At 36.4% G+C, this 14,674-nt stretch overlaps 1 protein-coding gene across 1 annotated transcript in view; it reads left to right on the top strand.

The window, feature by feature from the left end:
• Positions 1-14,674, top strand: part of tsnare1 (T-SNARE Domain Containing 1) — a 149,673-nt gene that overhangs the window by 112,259 nt on the left and 22,740 nt on the right. Inside the window, exon 10 of the mRNA XM_017478041.2 lies at positions 4,029-4,111. Within this exon, the coding sequence (XP_017333530.1) occupies positions 4,029-4,111 (83 nt within the window). The remainder of the gene's footprint in view (positions 1-4,028; positions 4,112-14,674) is intronic.

Here is a 14,674-nt window from a genome sequence, read left to right as displayed (position 1 = left end):
TCTTGTAGCTGAATAAACACAAATCCCCATAACCATGCTCCAAAATCTAGCGGAAAGCCTTTCCAGAAGAGTGGAGGTTATTGCAACAGTGAAGGGGGACGACATTTTCAATGGGATGTTCAGCAAACACTTCTGGGTGTGATGGTCCATGGTGTCCACAAACTTTTGGCTAATCTTGAAATTGCCTTGTTCTATTATCAGATATCTTTGTAATTTTAAGCATTTATTTCTACAAAAAAAAAGCAAACTTAGCTGGGAATAGAATAAAACCATTTAAAGCTTGAACTTGTAAATAAAACCATTTAAAGCTTGAAATAAAAATCTCAAATGGATTTTATTAATTGTCAGGTCAGCCCAATTGCCAGCAACAAACTCAGTGTCCCAAAACACATCACAACCTACAAATATGGCCACCCCAGACTACAATACCCACAGCACATGCACCTTGTCACATTCATAAGCTGCATTTACATGGACAACAATAATCCACTCTTAACCCGACTAAGACCATACTTTGATTAAGAAACTACCATGTAAACAGCAATTTTTACTTACCTTAATCTAATTAAGGTCATACTCGAATTAAGCTCTTATCGAATTAAGACAGGTGGAGTACTCCTGTTTTAGTCGCATTATGGACGTGTATTACAGACGTGTAAACACCTTAATCACATTATGAACATCGTGTGAGAGTTTTCACTGCATTTTGTAACAGGACATGATCAGACATGGCAGTTCTCAACATTTTACGGCGAACAAGAGAGTTCGGCTGCGTCCTAAACCGCATACTTGCCTACTATAGGCCTGTAGTGGGGAAAAATACATGTATCTCGGCTACTATATAGACAGTAAGTATGCGGTTTGGGACGCAGCCCACGGCTTCAAGCAGTTGTCTATTAGCACGTATAGCAGGACAAATAATTAACTGCACTTAAAGCGTTCGTAAAAAAAATTAAATAAAAACACCCAAAACTGTATGTTGATGCGTGAAATTCTGGAGGGACGGCGTGGTGCGGTGACGTAATGACACGGGCTGTTAATCTAATTATGTTCTATAAAATGTGAAACAGGAACATGACAGGAGTATTCTAAAAGCGACTCATGTAAACATCTTAATCACATTATTATCTTAATCAGAGTAAGGTCAATAATTAGATTACTGCTGTCCGTGTAAACGAAGTCTATAGTCACCAGACTTGTAATAATGCACACCTGTCACTAATCACCACTACCACTATATATTACGCATGCACCAAGTGTTTGTGCTGTATTGCCTCTTTCTGTTTTTGATCCTGTTCTGTGTCCTGGTTTTGGATTTATCCATGTTACAGTTGTTTGCTGATCACCTGACCTGTGCCTGTATACTGTTTATGCCTCCTGATTCACATTTTGGATTTGTTTACCAGTGCTTATATTTTTACATTTGGTTTATAATTATCTTCTAAGAGGAAATACTAGATAGATTTGACAATTATCAAGACATTTTCACCTGCTAAAATGTAATCTTTTGCAGTGTACCTATAGTTAGGAGACTTTTTTTTTTTTTTTTTTTAAGCATCAACCGATTTCTGGAGCAGATCCTCTGTTGAGGCTTGTGGTGGCCAATCACATACATTTTATGCTAATTATTTACCTGAAAGCAACTCCTTGAGACCGGAAAGAGCTTTTACAGACTTTCATAGATTTTTATTTCATTTACCATCTCTAAACTGATTAGTGAAGTGATGACATGGCTTTTAAAATGAAGTTATGACAAAAACAGTAGTGACAAAAACAGAATGTTTAAGGACAATTGGCCAGAGAATTATCCTTTTATTCTGCACTTCATGTTCAAAGTCATTCTTTTGCATCTAGTCCTTTTGTCCTTTTGCAATTTTAACTCCAGTTTGTGTGGATTGTTTTATGACACCTTGTTGAAAGATCAATATACATCATTTGACATGTTGTTGAGAATCACTTGATAGGCTGCTTAATGACAGACTACAGATAGTTTGTAGCGTGTCAAAAATGGACTACACAAATCGTTACCATAGGTCATTGTCTAACATCTGAATAAAATCCCATGATTCTTAGGCTCTTTGACTCTCCCTGTTTGTTACTGTCTCTCTTCTTAGCATGGCAGCAACAGAGAACACAACCAATCAAATCAGAGGAAGATAAACAAAACCTCATTAGTTCTAGCAGCCAGGCGGAGGTTAAGTCTGCAGCGTTTGCTGCTGCTGAGGCTGCACTGCTTTAACCCTGCTGTACCTCACTCACTTCTGCCTTAGTTGTGCCCTCGTGTGTGATGAACTGCACATTTGTTTTTAATTGGGAAGGGAATTGAGTTTGCATTTGAATCAATGTTCTCACTTGGTAGAATAAGTATATGTGCATCAGTACAAGACAACTAATTTGGATTATTCAAAACTAATAAATGGCTGCCTTTCACTTAAATTAAGAAACCAAATGCGTAACCCGGCTTTTGTGCATTTCTTGTCTACTTTCATCAGGTAGGCTGTATTTCCAAGGCATAAAACCATTTTTGTTTTCCATTTTGTATAGTGACATCATCATCAAAAGGGCACCGATATTTCACAAACATAAAATTTAAATGTCATGATCAGATTTAATCTTGAAATATGTCAGATGCCAGTATTAATGCAGTGGAACCATGATTTCAAACCAGTACAACGTGCAACACAAAAAACAACATTGTACAGTTAGGTATAGTCACATTCACTCTAGAAATTGTTTGGAGTAGTTTTATTCTTCCTTGACTGACAGGGTGATAAGAAATCAAGTGCTTCGTAAAATGTTAGTCTAAAGAAAGCACTGGTCTGTGTTGTTTGATTTTAATTTTTAAGCTCGTGCATACAGTATTAATCCTACCATTAATGGATGTGCTTGGGAAAAATTGTTTCTTTTCTTTATCATGATTAAAAACTCAGTGTGCCAATGTGATGGTATACATTAGAGCTCAAATATTTACCCACCCCACCATAGACTGGGTGCGACCCTGCCTTTCAACCTGTGTTTGTGCAAACACTCTGGATCCACCATAACCTTGACCAAGATAAAGCAGTTACTGAAGCTTAATAAAAAACAGCATTAATAATGATATGTCCACTTAGTTTTGTGCCGTTTGCTTTTTTTTTTTTCTCCCCTTCTTTTTTTTTTTTTTTTTTTTTTTTTTTTTTTTTTTTTTTTAAAGTAACCAACATGACTATTTAATGTCTATGCCATGGTCATATTCTTCTTTAACAAACGTTTAATTATTTGCAGTCTACTGGAATTGAGTATTATTTAATTAATCTCATGTGTTGGCTGTGATATTGTGCTCTCAGCTGATGTAGCTCAACATAGAACAGCTGTCTGACAGGTTATAATTTACCTAATATAGAACTTTTGGCAAATAATCAGACACAATCTGAATATCACTGGCTCCCTGCTATACATAGTGCACTACGTGGAGTGTAGAAGCTGTTACTTCATGCCTCATGTAGTGCACCAACATTTGTGATTCAGCCATACAAGTTTGAAAAGCAATTTTTATTTATTTTGTCACCGATGTGAATAAAAACAACAATAAAAAAATTATGGAATACATTTTGATGTAATTCTTGCATATGGAGGAAAAAGGTGTTCACCTTTCATCCATTTACAAGTCAACTCAACCTGTATTGCTGTATGCTGTTGAGTGATCTATGAACTGAGAGACTGACTTTTGTCAGAATCAGTCCATCTGCTCTGTTACGCTGTCTTCCTTCAAGGCATGTGAAGAACAAACTGAGCATTTACAAGTAGTATTTTGTGTACAGCATGTCTTTATTATATTCAGTCATGTATCAAAAGAGCCTGAAGGATGTAAATGTGTATGACAAACCTCACAGCCTGAAGGCACAAGTCACAGTCAGAATTCACAGCCTGAACAGTGTAAAACAATACTGTGTTGATATTAACAACCATGTTCGTTTCACCACTAAAGACTGTGATTTAATAAATATGAATAACAGTAATGGTGATATGTTTTTTTTTTTTTCCTTCAGACAGCATTGAGGAATACATTCAGACTACTGCCTCACATGTGGAATCTGCTAACCAGGAGCTTGCAAAGGCCAGTCATCACCAGGTAAACAGTATATTTCTAATTTAAAAATGAATTAAATTCTTGTTTTATTCCATTTTGTTGCTAAATACTTCTTGAAAATACCTCATCGTGGCCAACAAGAATGACTCATATGCTATCCCAAATGCTTGCTGATGCACCTTCACTCTGTAGATGTCTTTGCACCCTGACAATGTCTCCAAAGTGTGCACTTGAAGTAGGACTTCAGGGCTTATGATGCCATTTAGGACACAATGTGTATGCACGAATACAGCCTCAATTTCACATTTAAGTGGATTGGCTGAAGTGCATTAGTACATAATTAGCAATAATAAAGCATACATATTTCCACTCAGAAACTGGTGTCAGTCATTTCATGAGAGATTTAGTCATTCATTTGTATAGATAATAGTATAAAAATTTACTAACAAGCAGTAAGATGGAACAATGATGGCACCGCAAATCAATGCTCTAAGGGATGATCCTGAATGTACTGTTAGTGCAAATTTTTATTGTGTTCTGCTTATGTACTCCTACCTCCTAAACAAATGGCAGTAGGTGGATAGGCTATTGTAAATTGTTTGAGTGTGTGTTATACCCTGTGATGTACTGGTGTCCCCTACAGGGTGTATTCCTGTCTTGCAACCAGTATTCCTGGAATATTGGCTCTGCAACCACTATGACCCTGACCAGGATGATCAGTTGGTCAACATGAATGAATAACCGCTAAGAAATATAAAAATGGAATTTTTTAATTATTCAGCTTTGTCAGATGATTTTTTTTTTTCCCTGAGCAACTTATTGCATAATCATGTTACAATATATAAGCGTTGTATATAACATACTGTGTCTTTCTCATATGATTCATCAGTATATGATTAGCGTTATTACTTGGGTGGGAGACTGTACCTCAGTCACTCTATCCACTGTCCATGCAGTGCTTAAAAATGCAGGGGTGGAGAAAAACTTTATAAAGGCTCATATCTATTGCATTTACAACCCCAATTCCAAAAAAAAAATGGTAATTTTGAATTTGATGGCCGCAACATGCCTCAAAAAAGTAGGGACGGGGAAACAAAAGGCTCGAAAAGTAAGTGTTACCTAAAAAAGAAACAGCTGGTTAGTTGACAACAGGTCAGTAACAGGATTGGGTATAAAAAGAGCATCTTAGAGAGTCTTTCAGACGTAAAGATGGGCAGAGGTTCACCAGTCTGCAAAAAAATAAAATAAAAAATGTCTACAATTTGTGGAACAATTTCAGAATAATGTTCCTAAAGCTCTATTACACAAAGAAGAAGCCATATGTGAACATGATCCAGAAACGCCACCATCTTCTCTGGGCCAAAGCTCATTTAAAATGGACTGAGGCAAAGTGGAAAGCTGTTCTGTGGGCAGACGAATTGAAATTTGCAATTTGTTTTGGAAACCTTGGGTGCCATGTCTTCTAAACTAAAGAGGACTAAAGAGGAGAGTTTTTATGAGATTAGCAAATCATTGCATTCTGTTTTTATTTACATCTTGCACAGTGTCCCAACACTGGAATTGGGGTTGTGGTAGAAATACTGTTCATGACCAGTACATTTATGTAGAAGTTGATGTCATTTTGCATTGTATATCTTTACAGTACTGTTAGACTTCATAAAATTGACCATTGTCAAATGACCCGTGTCATTTGATAGACTGCATAAGTCGACTGTATAACTGTGTTGATATTTACATGTTTATGAATTGAGTTCTGCACAAATCAGATGTCCAGAAATCACTAGCCTGTATGCTTGCTTGAGGAAGTTCTTATAAGGGAAAAAGTATTCATTTGCTTTTCTTTTTTTCTTTTATTTTTTATTTTTTGGTGGGATTACTGCATTATATTACATTAATGATGACTCTTTGTTAGCAAAAAAGCTAGCTAATTCATTTTGACCATGTTGTTGTTCATTAATCTATAGTTACAGAAATACATTTTGGCCATTATGGCAATCCGTTAGCTGAAATGTATATGGCTGTATTATTTTCATACTTGGTTTTTAGCTCCAAGCATCTAATTTTTTAAAAGTTAATTGTGTAGTATATAAGTTGTTTAATTAAAAATGAACATGAGTAGGCCACCGCTATCAATTTTACTCTTTAACTCTTAGGAGCAAAAATGAAAGTGTAAGAAAAAGTGGAAAAAAGTACAGTAACTGCATTACACACGATTTGCTTGAATTTCTGTTGGATTTTGATATCCCCTTTTCTGTTATATTATTTAGATTCTTTAGAATTTTATGTTATTTTTGTGCCTGCATTTTTTTTTTAAATTTCTGTTCCTGCCTTTCTTGTGGTTTGGTTTTAAATCCAAAAACAAACAGCAGATTAGTTCACTTTGTCACTGCTGCCTCCTTTCTTGAAATACTGTGGTTTAGTTTTATCTAGACATAAATATTAGCGTGCTTTCTGCCTTTCACACTTTGGTTTTCTTTGTGACTTCTTAGTTCTGCTGCTGCTCTCTAGTATTTTTAGTTCTGCTGTCATTAGTAGACATCCACAAAGCCTTCTTTGAATTAAGATTAAGAAAGGATAATGTGTTTGTGCAGATTTGTGCACCAGAGAAAAGCAGGAGGAGAGAATAAGCTAGTGTGCAGTCCTGAAAAAAAGTACTTTATTTCCAATATTTTTAAACGATTTCTTTTTTATTTTTTAATATCTGGAATATAATATACATATATGACGATGATAATAATAATAATAATAATAATAATAATAATAATAATAATAATAATAATAATAATAATAATAATAAACTTTGCTGCTCATACTGAAAATATTAGTGAAATCAAACCTTTAAGTAATGTTTATTTATTCCAAGAAAATAAAAAAAATAATAAATCCACACACATGTCTCAATTATTGGCACCTCTGAATTTAGTACTTTTTGTAACTGTATGTTATTTTTCAATTCCAGTGTCCATTCAGCCTGGGCTAAACCCAAAAATCTGGTCTTGCTGCCTCACCCCCTTTCTCTCTCAATTCCTTACTCCTTTTAGAAGTGAGCAAGTGAGGAAGCAAATGAGTGAATGGCAACAGCTTTTGGATTAATTGTCATTTCATTATCTCACTGAGAGTTCAGCCGTGACCAAACTCACACAGAGCAATTTAGCACTTCACCAGTCCCGCTAGCCGCACCCGAAGGAGGAGGACGGGTGCCTGTAACTCCGAACACTCATACGTTTCCCTCAAGCATCCCTCCTAAGTCTCTATACATTCGTCGTATGTGATAGCCAATTAAAAATAACAAGGCATTTTATTTCTGTAGCACTACATGTCTAATTCATGCTGGAATTAAATTGAATCTGTGATACATCAACTGTTTATCACTGCTGGTAAAGTAGTGGTCGTGTATCAGTCCAATCAGAACTAAGCAAGATAAAACAGTATTGTTCATTACCATGCTGGAGCCGTGTGCAGTAAATATCAGTGAACAGTCTCTGAACAGTTCACTACGAAACACTTCAGGCATCAATTATCAATGTTACTTCCTTCATTCTGACAAACCTTTTATATTTGTTTGAACCTGTGTTTAATTCTACACGTATAGAGGAGTGTGTGGTTGGATAATGTTCTGCACTGTAGCATGTGATAATGAGTTCTGGGTTGGAGTTCTCACTGCTCTCGCTTCATTCTTCCTTTTCTATCCGTGCTGCCTGCAGTGCGTGTATACAGTATTGAGTGTACTCAGAACAAGCTGCTTCAAACAGAGCTCGCTCACTCACTCACTCACTCACTCACTCACACACACACACACACACACACACACACACACACACACACACACACACACAGACAGACAGAGTGGAAGCAGAGTGGAACCTACAGTGGCATTCAGAAGGTATCATAAGGCTTATGAAATTCATTACGACTATGACAGCTAATTGAATTTCATGATAATTCTTCAGATCCCTCAGACAAAAACAGACTGAACTTTGATTCTTCTGTTAGAATGTGTGTATTCTGTTTGGGTAAAAATTATTTCAATTAATAAATGTAACTACCCTTTTTTCGAATAATTTTGCAAACACAGTGCAAAAATTTTTCAGATCATACTCGTAGGTCAAGTTGTATTTTTTATTTTTTTTGGTAAATATATGACAAAAAGATTATTTCAGTCTATCACAGTCCATCTATCACTTATTTATACCCCTGCCTGTACACACATACATGCCATTAAGGGGATCCCCAAATATGTGAAGAGGATATACATGTCTGTTTCAATAAATATTACTTGTATTACTAAAGTCTGGGATGTTTAGTGTATTTTACAGTTGTATTGCTGTTAAAGCAATATGCCATGGGTCAATGGGACATTAAATTGGAATATCTAAACCTTCAGTATAGCACTACAGCTAAGGGTGTTTTCACATATAGTTCATTTTAAAAGAACCAAACCCAGTTCACAGTTCCCTTTTGGGTCCTTTTAGGGGGGTCTGCTATATTCCTACTATAAATACAACTATTGTACATATAACTATCACTATTGCTGTTAATAATTTTAGTCCTCATTCACTATGCCATACATTTTAAATTCAGTTGAAATACGCATTACCTGAATGACCAATGATTAAAAACAAAAATTCTATTTGACAGATATAAACTGATGTCCTCTTGATTTTCTCACCATTCTAGATGATGTGAAAACGTGGAGCAGTATGCTCACTGCCCCATTTACCTGCATAGATTTATTATTGAACCTAGTGGTTAAAAATGGGAACAGCAACAAGCTGCAATGATACCCACAGGGATCATGATGCCTCATACTCGCTTAATGAACATTTTCAGTGGTGGAGGAGCAGCAGACAGGACAGTTAATGACATGGTTGTCAAGGATGCATTTCTTATGAAAAATTTGGCAATTAATCAGGCTGGAAATTTTGCAGAAACCTGCCAACCTTGGTTAATAATGTGAACTCTTCTGTGTGCACCTCACATACCATAACAGTGAACAACATTGAACAAAGGTATCACTAAAACTTCTCAGAGCAAGCTGATTGATTGTATGACAGTTGACCATATGGTGTTGAATCTCAGCTGTCTATTATGAAGTCATTCTAAAAATTAACTAGATAGTAGATTATAGCACAAGTGTAAAAACCTTTTAATTTAATGTAGTTTGAGACAGTGTTGTTAATGTTGTCCTGCTACACCTGCTGCTACTACTACTACTACTACTACTACTAATAATAATAATAATAATAATAATAATAATGATAATAATGAGTTCTGTTTAACAAGCATTTGTACAATGCAGATCAACCATGCACTATAATGTTGTAGCAGTAAATGACTTGAGGTAGGGCTAAACCCTATTACCTTGTATATGTGTGTCTTGGAGAAAAGAAATATATATTTGAGTGATTACATTAGTTATCTCATGTTGGGATTGTATTCCTAAATTAGCTAAACTATTTCTAATTAAAAATTCTGTACAGATTTCTTCCTTATGCAAAAATTCATGCATACCTGCAATTCATGTTAAATCTCTATAATAGTAATAGTACTATATATTACAGTATATTACATTACTGTAATTGTTATTTAACATGAACTGCAGATGATAGGGAAGAAACCCTTATAAGGTAGTTGGACGTGCACAATGATGCAGCACAGTGGTATTTGAGTAGTCTCTGCAATGTGTCCAACTGTCATGCACATCTGCAGTGCAGAACAGGACCACAAGCCCGTGTTTATTTGCTACACCACATCAGCTCAACTGGGACTGAATGTTTATTCAAATTTCACCTAAGCCGATTACATGCCAAGCAGTGTCACTGCAAATGCTACTTATTATACAGACTTCCAATTTTCCAAGCAGATAAGATACAGGCAGAATAATGTTATGTCAGTAATCATCCGTCTGCATTATTATGGTATTATAAAGACATTTTTTTCATGTCACACAAGAAATAGCTTTCCATACTGAGACTCATTGTGAATCAATGTTTGTGAAAAATTTCACAAATTTTATACAATGGTCATTGCATACAAGAATTAAAATTTTCCACTAAAACAATAGTAGAAATTATTCTGATTTTTAATTATTCTTAATTTATTTTCTCTAAAGATGTGACAAAATTATTGACACCACTAAAAATATATCGGGTCTCACAATCCAGAAATCATTTCTAATGGGGTATAAGTAGAAGTCTCGCAACTCTTATACACCCCCTTGATAAAATTTGCACAAAAGAAGCCCTTCCTGAGAGGATCCACAAAAGGCACTGCCTAAACTTTATGCTGGTAAACACCTGAAAGTGTCAATCAGATGAAAACAAAATCAGCATTTTAGGTCATGCAAACCAACAACATTTTGGTTAAATAAAAGTGACTTCATGAAAATGTTCCATACTTACTGTATGTGGTTGCATTTTAAGGGAAGGGGCTCCATGGGGCTTTTGAGAAGATTAATATCATTAATTCCATTAAATACCAGGATATTTACCTAAATCCTGTTATTTTTCTGCTTGGAAGTTAATACCTATCTGTCTATTCTTTTATTTAAGATTATGACCCTAAAGATGCATCAAAATTCAACAGAACAATGGTTACTCTAACAAAATCACTGTTCTAGGGGGTTTTGTTCTCAGAAATATTTCATGGACTGCCAGGATAGTGTACTCAGTTGGTGATTCATCTCAAGCTCACAGACACAGGTAAGCTGGCTGTGGGTGCACATCTGCTCTGTAAGGAAGCCACCAAGGAGTTTTGACAACTAACAAAAAAGCAATAATGAACCAAGGTCTTGTCAGCCATCTTCAATCCACCGGCAGGTCTATGTATCCTAGTTGCTAAATTCTCTACAACATTGGAAGAATCAGTGGTAGAGTTCGTAAGATTTATAACACGTGATAAGGCCAATCATGGGCTAGGGCATCCTGTCCTAGTGGGCTGTCCAGCTCTGCCAGGGAGAAACACAACCAGTTGACATGGCATGTGGAAAAGAGGTCTGCCTGAGCCTTTCCCAGGTCTGGGTTAATGAAGATCACTGTTGTCTGAGTGGAATAACGTGTGTCAGTCTCTCAGAAATGATAAGATGATTTTCAGAGCCAAATGGACCACCCTCAGTTTAGCATTTTCAGGTCATCTGACCTTACCATATGACATGACACCACTCCCTAGCCTACAGGTATCTCTTCCTCTAATCTCGACACCATGTTTGGAGTTTATCAGCCATAGGCTGAGAAGCCACTGAAAATCCTACTGTTCCAATGCTGTGACTGCTGTCATCAGTCCTAGCATCCTCAACAGATGCTAGTACCACACGCAACATCTGGGTTGAATCTGATAGGCATGCATAATAATATCCGTCATACATTTGACTGATGGGGTGGCTGACTTGTGCCATGGCTAACGTACCAACCTAGACCCTACTACAAACACTGCTGAGACCAGAGTTGAACAAGGCAAATCAGACTCTCTCAGACATGGCCGTAGAAGTAGCATCATCATGTTCCGCAAGGGCAAGAAGGATGACATGTAATGTTAGCATAGACATTTCCACACAGAGGATTTCAGACACAGGGTTCTTGAGATGGTCAGTGCAAACCCAGTAAGCACATAACTAGAGCCTGTATTCAGCTCTCTGGAGATTCAAACACCAGATGCATGAAAGGCGTTGCATTATGGTTGTTTTTGGCTTTCCACTAGGTATAGCAATTTATAGAGGAAATCACAGCAATTAATTTAAAACAATAATTAACTGATACAATTCTCTAAAACAAAGTAATATGAAGTTTGATTTAAGTGTACTCATTTGCTGCCCATGGCAAATCTTATGCCACACATTACAAAGGGAATTTTGCAAGCAAATCACCATAGCTCCTACATTTGCACTATGGCCCCATAATCAGGCTTCTTTATTTACATTTACATTTACATTTATTCACTTAGCAGACGCTTCCAAAGCGACTTACAAATGAGAAAGATACAAGCAAAGCGATATCAAGCAGAGAACAATACAAGAAGTGCTACCATACAAGATCTATTAATTCAATTCCAGAAGAAGCAAAGTGCAGAGTAGAGGTGTAAGTGTTTTTTTTTTTTTTTTTTTTTTTTTTTTATAAATGAGTTGGTTAGGTGTTCATAGAAAAGGTGGGTCTTTAGCTGTTTTTTGAAGATGGTGAGAGATTCTGCGGTCCAGATTGAGATTGGAAGTGCATTCCAGCACTGAGGAACAGTTAGTGTAAAGGTTCTGGAAAGGGACCTTGTGTCATGCTGAGTTGGACCTGTAATATTGTAAACTAGCTTCTCTATTATTTATCTATATCTATAATGGCTAAATGTTTATGAACGGTGTCCTTTCTCAAGTTATAATGTGCCTATAGCTGCTTGTCAAAGGAATTCGCTTTCTGTTAAACCCTATATGTGAATGTATGTGTTGATGTGTGCCTTAATTATACAGGCATACATTTCTCCTCTCCATCCTCAATACAGTCAGGAAAATCACTCTAAAATAGAATAACAGTTCTTTTGTTGTCGAAAGCTCTTTTTTTTTTTTTTTTTTTTTTTTTTTTTTGTAACTCTTCACCTTATTCACATTTTATTTAGCTGTTTTCCCTAAAAGGCAGAAGAAGCCAGGATGACACAGAATGAGAAGCGCCACAGGGGAGTCTACTGAGAGAGAGAGAAAGAGAGGGAGAGAGAGGCAGAAGGAGGGAGAGAGAGGGAGAGGAGAAAGTTTAAGAAAGAAGCTGCAGAATCTGTGGTGACCAGCTGCAAGAGAGAAGATAGCAGAGCGCGGCTTTTAATTCTCAATCCCCACAGAGCCTTTGAAAATTACCAATCTTCTTATCACAGACGCAGGGCTGCTTATGCAAATTGTTGTAGAGTGGAACGTTTAAATGGAAAATTACTCGACAGCAGTTTTTTGCCTCCCCTCCACTCCCCCCACCCTCGCTCTGCCTCTCTCTCTTTCCACATAGAAAGCCTGTTTCCAGTCTCAGATAAGAAGATGAATTGTGCTCTGTGCTTTGAAGCGCGTCAGGATTTAAAGACTCCAAACCCAGCTCTGGTCTAGCACTGCTGCTCTCAACCGTTTTGTAGTGAGAAACGAATGAAAAAAAAGTGAGGAAGAAAAGCATTTCAAAGCATCATAAGTTCTGTGCTCCCAAACATGGGTGCTGCCTGCGGATGTCAAGTTTGAAAAATATGTATTTAAATAGATCTACTCAGCACTTAAATGCACTTCCCAATTTTTGTATTTATCTGTTTGTAGTTCGGGCTTAATTTATAAACATGACAAAGTAATGGGGAAGAGGGTAAAAAAAAAAAAAAAAAAAAAAAAAACTGTTTGAGGAAAATAATGCCATATAGCACTTGCGGCATTCTAAAAATACATGAAATTCCATCATGTAATCCCTTATCAGAGGCAGAGGATGTGTCAGGGAAGATGAGAATGTTTTACAGAACGGGCTCTGTAAGAGTCACTGAATTTGGATTTGTTTTATGCCACAGGACACAGCATAAACAAAGTTTCAAAGTTCAGTTTGTATCAATATACAGGGGATATTGAGATTCGTGTTAATGTAGGATTGTGATAATAAAATTACACTATGAATTCTACTGAATATATTTTTCATTCCACTTCATGGTGGTGTTGCGATTGTGTTGGTGACTACTACAGACAGGAAGAACCGTAATAAACATGTGGACAACCAAGATATATCCAGACAGTTGTACTGCATGATAAATTTAAGCAATTAACATCCTACCATGCTCTGTGGCATGTATAAAATTGCTGAGCAGGCCCAGCTGACCTTGATTGTGGATCAACAGAGGAAGATCTAAGTGATGTTGAAAGGGCACATATGGCAGGAGTTTCAGTTACAAAGACTGCTCAACTGGCTTCAGTTTCAACAAGAACAATGACTAAAGTGACACGCATTTAGATCTATGAGACAGACATCAGTAAATAGGGTATATTGTGGTTGAAATCATACATTCAAGAATCATGATGATAGTACAGTAGCATGATATGTAAGGAAAAACAGGAGAGCAAAGTTCTGTTCTTCAAGACAATGTCAGTGCAGGACATGATCAGAATGTCATCAAAAAACAGTCCATTAACAACTAATTGTTTTCCATTCATATGGCATTTGCATGTACACTGACTGGTATTTATTGTATTGTCTATAGTATGTCTTTGTTTTTGTTTTTCTTCTCTTAGTTACTTTACATATGTGTATTCGTTAACTATACTGTATGATATACTGTGTGTGTGATATACTGTACACCTGCCTATAAGTATATATAATCTAAGAACAAAATTCAAATCTAGAACCCTTAGAAAACTTGGAACACCAAAGGGTGTGTTTCAGAAACCATTCCAAGAAGTTAAAAATCCTTAGCTATCCTATGAACCCTTGAGAAACTCTTTTCTAAGGGTCTATGATGACAAGCATGTTGACTTGAACTAATGGAAATGGAAGAATGATAACATAAAAGATTATTAGATATAGAAACCTAGCATCATACTCTAAATGGTATTCTGTGGTTAAAATTGAAAATTTGACTGACAAATACAAGCTTTGGGGTCCCATACATGGAAAGCAGCAAGAC

Source organism: Ictalurus punctatus, chromosome 1 (assembly GCF_001660625.3).
Source record: "Ictalurus punctatus breed USDA103 chromosome 1, Coco_2.0, whole genome shotgun sequence".
NCBI classification, from domain to species: domain Eukaryota; kingdom Metazoa; phylum Chordata; class Actinopteri; order Siluriformes; family Ictaluridae; genus Ictalurus; species Ictalurus punctatus.
Note: the sequence above shows the minus strand (reverse complement) of the source record. Positions and strands in the feature narration are given on the sequence as shown.